The following is a 15,692-nucleotide window of genomic DNA, read 5'->3' as shown; positions in this document are numbered from 1 at the left end:
ACTTGCTTCTTCTAGGGTTGCCTTTAATTCAAGATGCTGGAAGATAAGGTTTTCCATAGAAATCCTTTAACACGAACCTAGCAATAATTGATGAGCTGCTGGAAAACCTCAAGGGATTGTTTGTCCTGCACAAATTCTGAAGATTGAAACAGTGCACTGCAATCCATTCATGTGCATAAATCACTGACGAAAGGGCTAATTAATAATATACTTGTCAAGCTAGAATAGATTAACCTGTTTTTAGGAGACAATATAGTGTGTGGTTGAACCCTGCCATTGGCATCAAGCACTTCTGTGCTAACACTTGAGACAATGACCAAGTCTCTTAGACTCTCTGGTCCTCAGTTTTCCCATTTATAAAACAGGGATAATAACAATTGTAACTACCTACCTCACAGGGATAGTATAAGAAAAGCACTTTAGTGAAATGAAAAACCCTTTAGAACTGTGAGCTTTTTGCTCTTAAGATTATACCTGGTTCCCAGGTCAGGCATCTGATTATAAAGAAAGAGAATTTCCTTCTTTGTAACTAGAGGAGATTTCTATAGATTCTGAAAAATCTTAGACCATTTCCTGGGCAGTCAACACATATTAAGTACTGACCGTATGTAAAACATGCTGAATTAGAGGCTAAAGGTACTTCTGTTATTATAAAAGACAAATTAGAAAGGAGATCTGTTTCATTTCTCTCCACAGAGCTAATGCTTCTTTGGAAAGGGACAGTGGATTGGGCAGTGATGAAATTGTCCAGTAGGTGGCTGGCATTCTCTAGTCTAGAAGTAGCCCACAGTTCCTTTCCAATTGTTCTACAGAGCAGTCTTGCTGGTGAGAGCTGTCACGTGTAGTCTCTCCTGCCTATGGGATCGGAGGCTTTCAAAGAGCAGTTTCTTTCCCTCACTTTAAACCTGCCTTTTTTTTTAAATACAAGAAGAGACGGGGAATGAAAGCAGCAGTCAAAAGTTCTGGCAAATTGTAGTCAAGCAACCTCAGGCTAGTGCCTAGCCTGGAATAGAGTGCAGAGAAGGTAAACTAACCAGACTGAATTCTGAGCATGTTCTTCCTCTTTCTCTCTTTTTTTCCTGTCCTGGGATTTCTTTAGAATTTTTTTTTGGACAAACTTACAGATTGATTTGCTCGGTTAGATGAATCTGAAGAACGGAACTGTTTCAAGATCAAAAGCCTGGCTGGCATATCTCAAATGCCATGATATGTGAGGACTCCTGCCTAGTGATGTTTTTATTAAAGAAGATAAATTGCCCAACATAAAACTTAGCCCCTCTTCCATCCAGCAGCTGTACTACAACACTTTCTTCCTAAGAATATCTAAGGGCACTCTTGGGTGGCACGAGTTTAAATGATGGTACTGAAGGAATGCTTTTCTATGGATTTGGAAGAAGACAACTTTATTAGTTGCAATAGCTCTAATCACAGTGAAAACTTCCCTCTGGGGGATGACTGGTCCTCCCCAGGATACCTGTATATCATCCCAGCTGTGTATGGGTTTGTCATTCTGATAGGACTGATTGGCAATATTACCCTGATCAAGATCTTTTGCACAGTCAAATCCATGAGAAATGTGCCCAATTTGTTCATTTCCAGCCTGGCTTTGGGAGACTTACTTCTGCTCATCACATGTGCCCCTGTGGATGCTAGCAGGTACCTGGCAGACAGGTGGCTTTTTGGCAGGATTGGCTGTAAACTGATCCCCTTCATCCAGCTGACTTCAGTTGGGGTATCAGTCTTCACACTCACAGCCCTCTCTGCAGACAGGTAAGTATCCTTTTGAAAATGGAATTTTGACTTGGGTGCTTTTGCTAACTGCCCTCACCTCTGTAATTTCGACTTTCCTGAGTTCAGACTCAATCTTCCTGGAGTTTGGGCTCATTGGCAATTGGGTTGTCTCTTTAGGGTTTGCTTGTGGAAGTTTCTTGAAAAGAAATTTCCAAAAGAAAAAGTAAGTATTGGAATGAGGGGAGGAATAAGGTAAAAACCCTGTCTTCCCAGGGGACATCTGAGATAGGTCCAAGGGCTGGACATTTAACAGTGGGTTGAACTGTCACATTTTTTCCATCTCATTCCTTTTAATCTCTCTCCTTCTCTAAGTTTCTAAGAGAAAACAAATAAAATCTGACAAAGTTTGCCTTTTAGACAAAATTCCCCAAGGAGTTGGTTTTATGTCCTTTCTTTTCTAATATACACTTTGAGACAGAGCTAAGAGCAGAGATAAACTACATATCTTTGAATTCATTTCTCCCGGACAGCTTGACTTTTTCTCATGGCTGAATTCCAGTGTGAGTTTCAGCAGACTGAACAGTTTGCATAGTGAGATCTGCTACATGGAAAAATATCTCAGTAGTGAAACCTTATACAGGTTGAATTTTTGAAAAAGGAACATTCAAGTTTGAATCCTGTGTCTTGTTTTTGTTGTTCAGTCTTTTAACCATGTCCAATATTATGTGACGCCATGGACAAAGTCAATGGGATTTTCTTGGCAAAGATACTGGAGTGATTTGCCATTTTCTTCTTCTATATGTCCCCATTTTACAGATGAGAAATTGAGGCAAATAGAGATTAAGGGACTTGCTCAGAGTCACCCAGCCAGTAAGTGTCCGAGGCTGGATTTGAACTCAGACCTCCCAATACCAGACCCAGTGCTCTATCCACAGCATTACCTAACTATGTCCTTGTTAGGTATAACTAATTTTATTAGATTTATCAAAGTATTCCTATGTCTATATTGCCTTTGGAATTTGGTTCAGCATGGTGCATCCTTCAGAGGAAAGTTGCATATCTGAACTATTTCTCCCCACTGGAATTCCTTTGGAATTGGTATTCATATTACAAATATTTATTGAGCACCTAATCAATATAGTTGAGAGAGTTGCTTTAAGAAACAGGTTAGAAAATATATCCATAATATTCAGATGTATTCTTATTTAAATGACTTAACAGACTCTGACCAATCTATAGAGAGTGGCAACAAGGCTTCTCATAGTTTCAGTTGTCTGAAATCTTATTTTTTCAAAATATTAGGCCTAGGTCCAAAATATTAGGCCTGGTCCAAGTTAAAAGAAATATTGATATGAGGTTTCTGGGAAATGCCTTCTAATTTTACCTCCAAATCAAATCTCAATGATTCTGCTATTAACAAAGTTTAATACATTGCAGGGGGAAAAAAAGGTAAAAGGAGAGATGACTCATTTCGTGGTTTTCTATTAGAAAAAAATGTGGCACATTACCCTACATGTGGTTCTGGGTTCAAATTTTGCAACCTAATTTGGATCTGAATCTGTGATCTGGCTCTGTGGCATTCTGTATAAATGAGAGAATGTTATGTGTCTGGGGAAAGGTATGGACAATGCTGCCTGAAACAGGCTGCTTAGTATAAAGAACAGTTTTAAAGACTGAACAACGAATAGAGGAAAAGAAACAAGGTTCTGAGATTTTCCCTTTTAGGACAGGGTTTTATTTATTCAGACCATTCCCCTTTGCACATACACTACTGAGCATGGAGAACTTGTACTTTCGAGGCCATAGCAGAAAACTACTTTCAATTCCCCTGCAAAGTCTGTGGTGTGTAAAGCTGAGAGCCTTCAAGGATGAGATAATTAGCCCCATAGAGGGGAAGAAGAGACTTTGCCACCTGTTTGGGCAGGGAAATGGTGCAGCTGTCTTTTTTACTCATTCGTTGTTTGTTGTGTAAAACCCAGGAGAAGGGAGGGAATGAGAATAGAAAACGCAGCTGCACTGAGCTGATCCCCAGGGTTTCAAAGCTTGGCAAACTTTGTCATCAGCAGAAATGAAAGATCTTGGCAAATGAATCTTGGGGTCAAGAAGGGGAAGACGTTCTAGGTTTATAGAGAGTGTGAGGTGTGCCTAAGTGTGCTAGCACACCCAACTCCCCCTCCATGTGTGCCTAAGGAAGAAGCTCAGCTCTGCCAGTATGTAAATGGTTCCCTCAGTCTTAAAAATTTGGGGGAAAACTCAATATAGTTAACTGCTAAGACTATCACTAACATGTCTATTACAATATACCATGAGCCTCTGGGTGTACTCTCAAGTTCAGAAACAGACATAAAGGAATTTATTGTTCAGTGGTTTCTGAATTCATCACCCCATTTGGGGTTTTCTCAGCAAAGATAATTGAGGTGGTTTCTCATTTCCTTCTTCTGGCTTATTTTACAGATGAAGAAATTCAGGCAAACAAGGTTAAGTGACTTGCCCAGGGTCACACAGCTAGGAACTGTTTGAGGTCAGATTTGAACCCAGGAACCCCCATCTCTAAGCTTGACTCTTAATCCACTGGGCCACCTAACTGCCTCCCCCTTGATTAGCACTTCTTAATGGGGCATATCACATCCATCCTTACAAAAGCCTCAGTACCTTCTAAACATATGTCTAGTTAAATAACTTCTTCACCCAGACAGAAAGTGATAGTTTAAAAATTAGGATTTGCGTCTTCAAACTTTTTGGGCCAGTGCTTTTTCTATTAATTTGCATGATATCCATTTCCTAGAATTCTTAGTTTCCTCCAAAGCTCTATTCATATGCCACATCCTACAGGAAGTCTTTAAAATGATCTCATCGGTTGCTACCATCCCCCAACAAATTCTATTGTATTTTTTATATGTATATACATATACGTGTCTGTGTATATATATATATGTCATCTTCCCCTGTTAGAATGTAAGCTCTCTGAGGACAGATAATGTTTCATTTCTGTTATTGTATGTTCATTGATTATTAAACTACCTGACATATCAAGAGGCTTTGTGGGCAATGACTGATTTTTTTTAAAGCCATCATGTGAAGTAGTTGTATTAGATTTTTAAATCTTACCAAAGCTAAGAACTTAAATCTAGAAAAAGAGTTTTAAAGTTGAGTTCCTTGTCTTCCTGGGATTCTCCTAATATTTAAAATCATTTGGGCTGCCTGCAGTATGCATCACATGAATGAGGTCAGCACCATAAATGAGACTCTGAGGATATATTGATGTAACCTTCAAAAATATCAACTTCAGCCAATGTTTAGTTAGTGACTAATATCTGCAAAATACAGTGGTAAGGAGAAGGAAGAAACAAAGATTTTATAGAATAAAATTTTATAAGATATTGAATAAAATAGTTTTTGAACTACAAATGGTCCCTGCCTTCAGGAAACACAATCTAATTAGGTAAATATGATACAAATATTTGCAAAGTATATTACTTAGATAATCTCATTTGGCCCTCAGAACAACTCTGAGATAGATAGCTATTAGTATCCCTACTTTACACTTGAGGAAACTGAGGCTGAGAAAAGTTAATCAACTTAGCTAGGATTATATACCTAAAAAAGTATCTGATTACAATTTGAGTTTAGGTTTTCCTGATTCCAAATCTAGCACTCTGCTAAGGGATTTTGATAAATATGGGAGGTATTAACCAAGTTCTACGTAAGACCAAAAAGGAAAGGTACCGTGGCTAACTGGAAGGATCACGAGGAGGTTTGTTAAAGGATGCACTTAAGCTAGCTTTAAAGGGCAATTCAGATTTTAACAGATGGAAATGGAGTAGAAAATATTCTAAGAATCTGAAAAAGCATAAGCAAAGGTGCTAAGGCTGAAATACATGGGACATATGCAGGGAATAGTTAAATTTTCCTGGAATATAAAATATATCAAGCGAAATAGTAGGTGGCAAAGTGAAACAGATAAAGGGGCTTTAGATTAAGTAAAGCCCAGAATCTCAAACTAATTATCTTGTAGCTATCTTTTATACCTACATATTTGTCTTTTTTAATATAACATAAGCTGCTTAAGTGAAGGGACTGCTTAATTTTTTTCTATTCTTTGTACAGTACCTGGCACATAGTAGGTCCTTAATAAATGCGTGTTGGTTGATTAATAGTGAATTTTGTTTTGTAGGGAATATGAAGCTATTGAAAGATTAGATTAGATTTGTATAATTTGTAGAGGAATAGATTTGTTTATCAGCATGATTATTCTGGCAATACCTTAAAGGCTACTGGAGTGGAAGAACACATGAAACAGGAGGCCTGTTTTGTAAATATATTTTTTCAGTTCAATTTTATTTGTTTTCAGTTCCAAATTCTCTCCTTCACCATTCTCCTTGCTCATTCATTAGGAAGGCAAGAAAATCAAAACCCATTGTATAGTCGTGTAAAACACATTTCTGCATTACTAATATAAAAAAAATAAAGAAAATAAGCTTCAATTTATATTCAGTATATCAGTTCTCTTTCTGGAGGTGGATAGCATTTTTTATCATGAGTTCTTTGGAATTATGGTAGGTCATTATGTTGATCAGAGTTTCTTTTTTTTAAGTTTAATTAATTTAGAATATTTTTCCATGGTTACATGATTCATGTTCTTTCTCTCCCCTCCTCCCACTCCCTCCTATAGCCAACAAGCAATTCCACTGGGTTTTATGTGTCATTGATCAAGACCTATTTGCATATTATTAATATTTGCAATAGAGTGAGCATTAAGAGTCTATGTCCCTAATCATATTCCCATTGAACCATGTGAACACGCAGTTGTTTTTCTTCTGTGTTTCTACTCCCACAGTTCTTTCTCTGGATGTGGATAATGTTCTTTCTCATAAATCCCTCAGAATTGTCCTGGATCTTTGCATTGCTGCTAGTAGAGAAGTCCATTACATTCGATTGTGCCATAACGTATCTGTCTCTTGGTACAATGTTCTCCTGGTTCTGCTCCTTTCACTCTGCATCAATTCCCTGAGGTCATTCCAGTTTATATGGAATTCCTCCAGTTCATTATTCCTTTTTTTCATTTGATCAGAGTTTCTAAGTCTTTGATGGTTGACAATCTTTATAAGATCTCTGTTATCATGTAGATTCTCCAGAGTCTGGTCATTTCATTTTGCATCAGTTCACACAAGTCTTCCAAAGTTTTTCTGAAAGAATTCCTCTGCCATTTCTTACAACAAAATAATATTCCATCACAATCATATGCCATGATTTGTTCATCCATTCCTCAATTCATGAATATCCCCTTAGTTTACAATTCTTTGCCACTACAAAAAGAGCTGCCATAAACTTTTTTGTATTTATGGGTCATTTTCCTTTTTCTTTAATCTTTCTGGGGTATAGTAGCATAATATTTGTTTGTTTGTATGTATATATATATATATATATATATATATATATATAGTATAATAGTATATAGACCATAGAGATTGGGGAAATGGATGACTGAATGACTAGTGTCAGAAATAAAAAAAGAAAAGATGATATTAACTTTGCAAGGGGAAATAATTTAATTTTGGACATGTTAAGTCTAAGTTGCTCCATTTGAAGATGGCAGTTTTAGATACAGGTCTTTGTAGAAAGGTCAGAACTGGATATTTGGGAGTCAACCACATATTGGATTGAATATGGTTGAAGCCATAGGAGTAAATGAGCTTATGAAGGTAGAAAGTTTGTACAGAAGAATGAACCAAGAATAGGGCCTTGGGGGAAAAATATCAACATTACTATGAGAGAGGAAGAATGGAAAAACGAAGCCCAACAGAGTTGGGTCTTAAAAGCCAAGCAGAGAGTATTCAAAACTCCAAGGGGACTGTCAAGAGCATTAAAAGTGGAAAAGGGGTCAAAAATCAATCAACCAGTATTTATTAAAGACATACTTTGTATTGGATACAATATGATATCCTAGAGATAAAGCAAAGAATGAAATAATACTGACTCTCGGAGAGTTTACTTCTAACACGAGGCATGAAAAAAAGACCTTTGGATTCAAAAATAAGATCACTGGTGGCTTTTGAGAGAGCCATTTCTTTCTCCTTTTTAAATTATGCACTTAGACATAAAAATTAAATATTCCTATATACAAAATAAAATATGAAAAAGGATTATATGTGAAAACATGTTTATATTATACTGTTTGCCTTTTTTTTAAGCATGTAATAATTTCAACCTGTTATTTTCAAAACTGTCCTGGTTGTGTTTCCTTCTGAACATTCTTTTGTTCTCTTCTACACATTTTCTTTTAATTGCTTCAATGATCCTCTTTTTTTTCTTTTTTGGGGGACTATTGATATTCCTCTTTTTATCCCTCTAAATGTCCCTCCATTAATAAAAAAAAAGACAGCTTTTGTAACCAAGAAACATTGTCAAGCAAAATAAATTCCATAATAATCACATCCATAAAACAAACATATGCCTTGTCCTGAAACTTGAGTTCATCACTTCTCTATCAGGAGATGGGTGGAAGATTTTTATCATCAGTTCTCTGAAGTCATTGCAATGATCAAAGTCCTTGAGTCTTCAAAAGATATTTTTCTTTAAAATGTGATTACATAAATTGTTTTCCTGCTTCTTCTAACTTAACTCATTACCAGTTCATTCAAGTCCTCCCAGTTTTCTTTGAAGTCATCCCTTTCGCCATTTCTTTGGAGCAATAATAGTTCATTTCATTTATATAACATAATTTGTTCAGCTATTCCCGAGTCAATGGGCACCCACTTCTGCTATAAATATTTTTGAACATCTACATCCTTTTTTTCTTCATTTGATTGCTTTGGTATATAGGCCTAGTACTGGAATTGCTTCATTAAAAGGTTTACCTATATCAGTGACTTTTGAAGCATTTTCCTAAAATTCTTTTCCAGAATGGTCAAATTCTGAACAAATTTACAACTAAGCCAATGGCACACAAATGTACTAGTCTTCCCACAGGCTACCCTCTCCCTATCTACTACCCTCTCATTGACCGCTTTTTTAATGTTTTCCTCATCTAATCTGATGGATGAGATATGGAAAGGGTTTTTAAAATTTCTTTTGTTTTAATTAAATCAATTCAATTAAATTTCTCTAGTTATTAATCATTTGGAGCACATTTTAATATGCATGTTAATAGTTTGTTTATTTTTTTTCCTTTTGAGGATGGTCTATTCATTTTCTTTCATCATTTATCTACTGGAGAATTACAGAGAGACAAGTTTTAATACTGCGATGTAGAGGAAAAGCAGATTTTCAAGGACTGAGGTGTGAGTGGGTGGTGAGATCATATTAAGTACAAAACATTTTGCAAAAATCCTTGCACGCTAAGTATTTCCATCAGTAGTATAAGCACACTTGGACCAACACTGATTACTTGTCGGTACTCCAAGGACAGAGTCTATGAGTATTGCCCTTAAAAGAGTTAACAAGGCTTAAAAACCTTTTATTCTCGCACCCAGACAAAAATACACACACTTGGAGAATCTGGCTCATGATATTTTAAAAACACATAAATAAACTTTATTATTTGTCAGATCCATGGTTTCTTTTCAACTTAACTCTCAGGAGTTTAAGCAGATGCTTTCTCCTAAGCCTTAAATAGAGTCATACAACTACACTTAATATATCACAGAAATTATGGAACATAATGGAAAGAGCACTGGTTCTAGTCAGAAGATCTGTGTTCATATCTTACCTCTGACAGCTTCCTGTGTGACTTTGGGTTATGAACTCGATCTCCCTTGGCCTTAGTTTCCTCATTTATAAAGTGAGGGAGTTGGACCAGATGGCCTTTTAACTCTCTCTAGTCCCATCCAGTACTTCTACAGACACCAAACACTGTGAACTACAAATTTATTTTACATATCTCTTTTCTCTTAAGTATAATTTTTCAACTAATTAAGTGCTAAGTTAGTACTTACCATAGCATAGATAATATGGTAAGTAAGTGAGAACTATGCAAAGTTGTATATTCCTATACTTTATGCAATATCTTAACATATTCATTTTCCAGCCAGATTGCAAGCTTCTTGAATACATGACTCATATTTCTTCTTTATTTTCCATGGTATCCAACACATTTTTCAATATATTACAAACACTTGATATGTATTTTTTGATTCACTCATGACTAAATTAGTTCATGGGAATGTAAATTCTATCCAACTTTCTATCCTCATTCATTCAACATAGAGCTCTGGATGACCCACTGTGCATAGTGGACTATACCAGATTCTGTAGAGAACACAAAATTTAGATAAAACTCCATCTTGACCCTTTTGGAACAAGGTGGCCAATGGTGATGAGTAGCAATAGCATTTTTCAAAATATCAGTAGTTGTTGTTGAGTCATTTCAGTCATGTCCAACTCTTTGTGACCCACTTTTCTTGGCAAAGATACTGGAGTAGTTTCCCATTTCCTTCTCCAGGTCATTTTTCAGATGAAGAAACTGAGACAAACAAGGTTACATGTCCAGAGCCACACAACTGTAAATGTCTAAGACTAGATTTGTTTTCTGAAAGATGAGAATTTCTAATGCCAAGCCCAGCACTCTCTCCATTGCATTATCTACCTGCTCCATTGATGAAGAGATAATGGTAATAATAAGTGTTTCTCACAGTTGCCCAGGTATAAAAGTGATCCATAAAAACTTAAAAATAATATTTTAAAGGTATCACCCTATCAAATAATCTTTGGGCTATGTAAAATGAATAACTTAAGTGTATAGTTCTAACAAAGAAAATCAAAATCATTCAGGACTTTTGAAACATCAAGTAATGATTTAAGTCTCATTTCTATCTGAAGTTCCATCAGAAAAGGAAAAGAATGAGATAATGATTATATAATAATAAGAGAGAGAGCTCATTTATTAAATGCCTAGTGAGTGCTAGGAAAACAAACACAAATAAAGATAAAGATGATTTACTGTGCCTTCAAGGAGCTTACAAGGGGGAAAGACAATACAAGAGAATTAAAATTAGGTGGGAGAAGGTAAGAGTCAAGGTGGAATAATAACAATAATTCACAAGTTGAAACTGTCAATAATTTTAGCAAAGTAACAGTATATAAAATTAACCCACGTAAATCATCAGCATTTTTACATATTATTAGCAAAGTCCTACAAGAGAAGATAGAAAGAAATATTCCATTCAAAATAACTAAAGATAGACTAAAATATTTGGGAATATACTTGCCACAACAAACCCAGGAACTGCACAAATATGATTATAAAACACTTTTTATGCAAATAAAGTCTGAGCTAAATACTTAGAGAAATCCTAGTTGTTCAAAGATATGCAGTCAATATAATTAAAATGACAATCCTAACTAAATTTATCTACCTGTTTAATGCCACCCAAAAAAATTACCAAAAATTATTATTGAGCTAGAAAAAATAATAAAATTGTTTTGGAAGATCAGAAGATCAAGAATATCAAAAGAATTAATAAAAAACATGAAAGAAGGAGTTCTAGCAGTACTGAATTTTAAACTGTATTTTAAAGCAGTAATTATTAAAGGTATCTGGCACTGGCTAAGAATTAGAAAGGTACATCAGTGGAACAGAATAGACACACAATAAACAGCAGGAAAAGATTATAATAATCTTGTACTTGACAAAGTATAAATGTAGGCTATTGGGATAAGAAATCACTATTTGGTAAAAATTACTGTAACATCTGGAAATCAGTTTAGCAGAAACTAGATATAGACCAATACCTTACACCATTCAGTAAGATAAAATCAAAATGGATACATGATTTAGACTTAAAAGGCAATATCACAGGCAAGTTAGAGGAACATGGAACATATTATGTATCAGATTTATGGATAGGAGAGGAAGTTTTGAGTAAACAAGAAATGGAGAACAATTGTATGATGTAAAATGAATAATTTTGAATACATTGAAATTGAAAAGTTTTTGTATGAAGAAAACGTTGCCAAAATCAGAAGGAAATTAGGGGGAATTTTATAGATAGCTTCAGGGACAGATATCTCATATTGAAATATATAAAGAGTTTTGTCAAATTTATAAGGAAAAAACTATCCCCCAAGTGATAAATGGACAAAAGATATGAAAAAAATAGTTTTCAGATGAAGAAATCAAAGCCATATAGGCATAACAAAAAATGCTCTAAACTATTGGTTAGGGAAATGCAAATCAAAACAATACTGAGGTATCATCTCCTGGCCATCAGATTGTTAAAATGACAAAAGGGCAAAATGCCAAACATTGGAGGGGATGTGGAAAAGTGAGGACGCTATTACACTGTTGGTAGAACTGTGAACTGATCAATCATTTTGGAGAGCAATTTAAAACTGTATCTATTCTTATACCATTGCTGGGTCTAATTCCCAAGAAGATTAGAGAAAAAGGAAAGGAACCTATACATCCCAAAATAGTTATAGTAGGTCTGTTTGTGGTGACAAAGAAGTGAAAAGTGAGAGGATATCCATCAATTAGGGAATCGCTAGACAAATTGTAATAGTACTATAAGAAACAATGAGCAGATGGATTTTTTTTAAAAGCTTAGAAAGAACTAGATGAGATAATGAAGAGTGAAATGAATAGAACCAAAAGAACATTGTATACAGCTACAGATTTAATATTTGAAAACTAAGTTGTAAATGTTCTTCTCCAGAGAATGAACTGAAAAATCAAAACACAAAAGACAATCTATATACATGTTTGCTATGATGTGGGGAGAGGGGAGAAGGGCTGAGATGCCTGGAAATAAATTCTATTAATAAATAATAATAATAATAACTTACATTTATATTTTCTTCTCTGAGAACTTTAACTTGAAACTCTCCCTGGTTGACTATGAAGTCTTAAAAATGGTATTTATGTCAAAGGTTCATAATTTTACCTAAGCCCAAGGCCTATACATATTTCTAATGGAGAAAGCAGCACAGTGGACCTCCAGCACCCACTACTAGTAATTATATCCCTCCTCCCTGCCCCAACAACAAACTCCAGAAGCCTTGGGGTATCACTAACAATATCTCCTCCTCCATGTCCAGTTCCTTGGCCTATAGAGACACAGAAGAAATAAAGTAACTAGTGAACTCAACTTTAGAAGATGTAGTAGGGTAAATAGTGTAAAAGGGAAGCTCTAAGGAGGAAGAAACACAGCTGCTGATGTCCAGACAGATGGTCAGTGGTGACTTTTAGCATGACTAGGGTTTGGAGGTTCTTCATAATCTGGCCCCAATTTGCTTTTCCAACCTTATTTCCTGGTATTTATTGACATATATTCTATATATCAGTCAAAAAGATCTACTGAAAGTCTCTCAATTACATTTGGACCTTTTCTTATTCTACTCCATATATAGAATACTCTCTCTTTCTTCCTTAAACATTAAAATTTTACTTAACCTTAAAATTCCAGATCATCTCTCCTTTCCTGAAGATGTCAAGGACTTTCTCTTTTTTTAAATTCAGTGTTTCTTCTTAGTAGCATTCATCGTCATTTGGCCATCAAACGTGTACAACTTTGGAAATAACTTGTATTATTATATTTTATTATATATATTTTAATTTTTCATAAGCTTTTGTACACTGACTCCTCAACAAACTGTGCTGCTTGAAGACAGGGATCATGCGTTGTGCTACAATACCTAGGATGTTTATTCAACACCTACTATGTGTGGGCACTGTGCTAGCACTGAAGGAGAAAATTCACATTTATTTAGTACTTTAAAGTCCAAAAATTGCTTTTCTCATGAACAGTCACATCATTTTCTAAAAATGGAAAATGGAAGGAGGTCATTTTACAGCTATCACTAAAGTAGGAATTCTTAACCAAATAAGTATGGAGATGATCCTAAAAGAAAAAAGTCCAATTGCATAAAGTGAAGAATCAATCAATAAACATTTATTAATCAACTACTATGTGACAAGTACTGTGCTAGGAATAGAAAGAAAGGCAAAAAAAAGTCTCTGCTTCCAAGGAGCTTACAGCCTATTAGGGGAGACAATAAACAAACAAATCTATATGAACAGACTTTGTACAGGATAAAGAGTAATTAATTAAGAGAAGGAAGAAGCTAGAATTAGAAGAGATTGGGGAAAGCTTCCTTTAAAGATAGGATTTTAGCTAAGACTTAAAAGAATCCTGAGAAGACAGTCAGCAAAGAAGAGGAAGAGCATTCAAAGCATGGGGGATAAGAGAAAATGGCCAGATTAAAGAATCTGCCTGCAATAGTAAAGTCAGGAAAGCCTGATTTTCAAGTCCTACCTCTGAAACATATTGACAAGTCACTTAACCTCTAAGCATCTCTCTAAGCTTACTAGTTGCTGATTTGTGTTAGCAAAAGAAATTCCACACATTAATGAAATCACAGGTCCAAAGCACCTCCTTCCTCCTACTCTCAAAAATGGGTAGAGAAGAAGACTGTACCCCAGGGGTCAGCAACCTTTTTGGCTGTGAGAGCCATAAACACCATATTTTTTAAAATGTATTTTCATGAGAACCGTACAGTGCTCACTCCTGTAACAGTGTGCGCTCCTGTAACAGCACCTGAAAAAAAATTGACTTTATGGCTCCTGCAGAAAGAGCCATATCTGGCCCTCAAAAGAGCCGGATATGGCTCGAGAGCCATACGTTGCCGACCCCTGCTGTATCCTGTTCATTATCAATACTTTATTAATCATTGTGAATAAATATAGTCATCGGTATATCTTTTTCCTGTTCTTACTGGGTGTCCTATCTTCTCTTCCCCAAACATTTTATAACTTGCAGGAACCTAATTTATCCATGAGTTTCAATAGAAAAAAAATTAAATATGGTGTTAGGCAATGATTAGGATTCAAATCTTGACTGATATTCTCTAGTGGTGGGATCTTGAGTATATCTCTTAACCTCTTTCTGTTTTCTTATCTGTAAAATGAGATGCTAGTATTTGCTTTGTAAACTTTGAAGTGTGAGGCGTTTTTTGTGTTCCTATGTTGTTGAGAAGCCTCTCAAGAAGAGAAGAGATGGTGCTATTGAATCAATTAATCAACAAGTGTTTATTTCATGCCTACTTGGTGCCAGACACCACGATAGGCACTATTCCATACCATTCTCTGTCATGGGAAAGACCCATTCTAGACTTGGTGGTCTTACTTCTTCCCTTCTAGATTTCTCTTTCCAAAATCTTAGGCATATATTTTATAGAATCTCGTGTGACTAATTAATGATTACTCTTGCCGGTTTATATGATTGTGCAGTGGTAAAACAGGAAAACTTCAGGGAAGTATCTGCATTGCAAAACATTTACTATATCATGTGCCAAAAGAAATCCCTCAAGGGCTTTTCGGAACTACACACTTGCCTTCACATCCATTAAACACAGGCTGGGATTATAAACTCTCTTGATAATATTTATATTAGGAACAATGCTCAAGTTGAGAAAGAGTTTATTCTCTTTCCCTTTTATAACTTATTTTGATCTGTAGTGATTTATGGTATCAACATTTACAACTACCTAGTAGGGTTGTACTGTGGTAACTTATGAAAGTCAAAGGACCAGCCTTTGAATTCCAACTTTGCTAAGGATGGCTCATGTGACCCTGGGCAAGTAACAACTTCTCTAGACCTCAGTTTTCTCACCTAAAGAGATTAGACTAGGCAATTTCTCAGGTCTCTTAAAGCTCAAAATCCTCTGATCCAATTGTATTTATATTTTCTCCTAGGCACTATAACTCTGATTTTATTAGAGATCTCCAAATAAATGTGATGCCTTACTCTTAGATTTTCTTGCCAACAAGGCTAATTATTGATGGAGGGTATATGGCTTTACAAAAGTGGAGAGATCATTAATATTCCATAGGAGAGGTGAGATGAGCTTCTAGGCTTTGAAATATGAGGAAGCTCTGAATGTTTCCACGTGGCACTGGTATTAAAAATCTAGAAAATTGTGTTCAAATCTCACCCTAGTCACTTACAAACTGCATAACACCAAGT

General features: G+C 35.5%; 1 protein-coding gene across 1 annotated transcript in view; it reads left to right on the top strand.

Annotated features, from left to right (window-relative positions):
• Window positions 1-1,354: 1,354 nt before the first annotated feature.
• The window catches only part of GRPR (gastrin releasing peptide receptor), a 46,376-nt gene continuing 32,038 nt past the window's right edge, over window positions 1,355-15,692 (top strand). Inside the window, exon 1 of the mRNA XM_044666954.1 lies at window positions 1,355-1,770. Coding sequence (XP_044522889.1) covers window positions 1,355-1,770 — 416 coding nt within the window. The remainder of the gene's footprint in view (window positions 1,771-15,692) is intronic.

The sequence above is a fragment of the Gracilinanus agilis genome, chromosome 3, assembly GCF_016433145.1.
Source record: "Gracilinanus agilis isolate LMUSP501 chromosome 3, AgileGrace, whole genome shotgun sequence".
NCBI lineage: Eukaryota > Metazoa > Chordata > Mammalia > Didelphimorphia > Didelphidae > Gracilinanus > Gracilinanus agilis.
The sequence above is the reverse complement of the archived record's forward strand: the minus strand, read 5'-3'. Positions and strand labels throughout refer to the sequence as shown.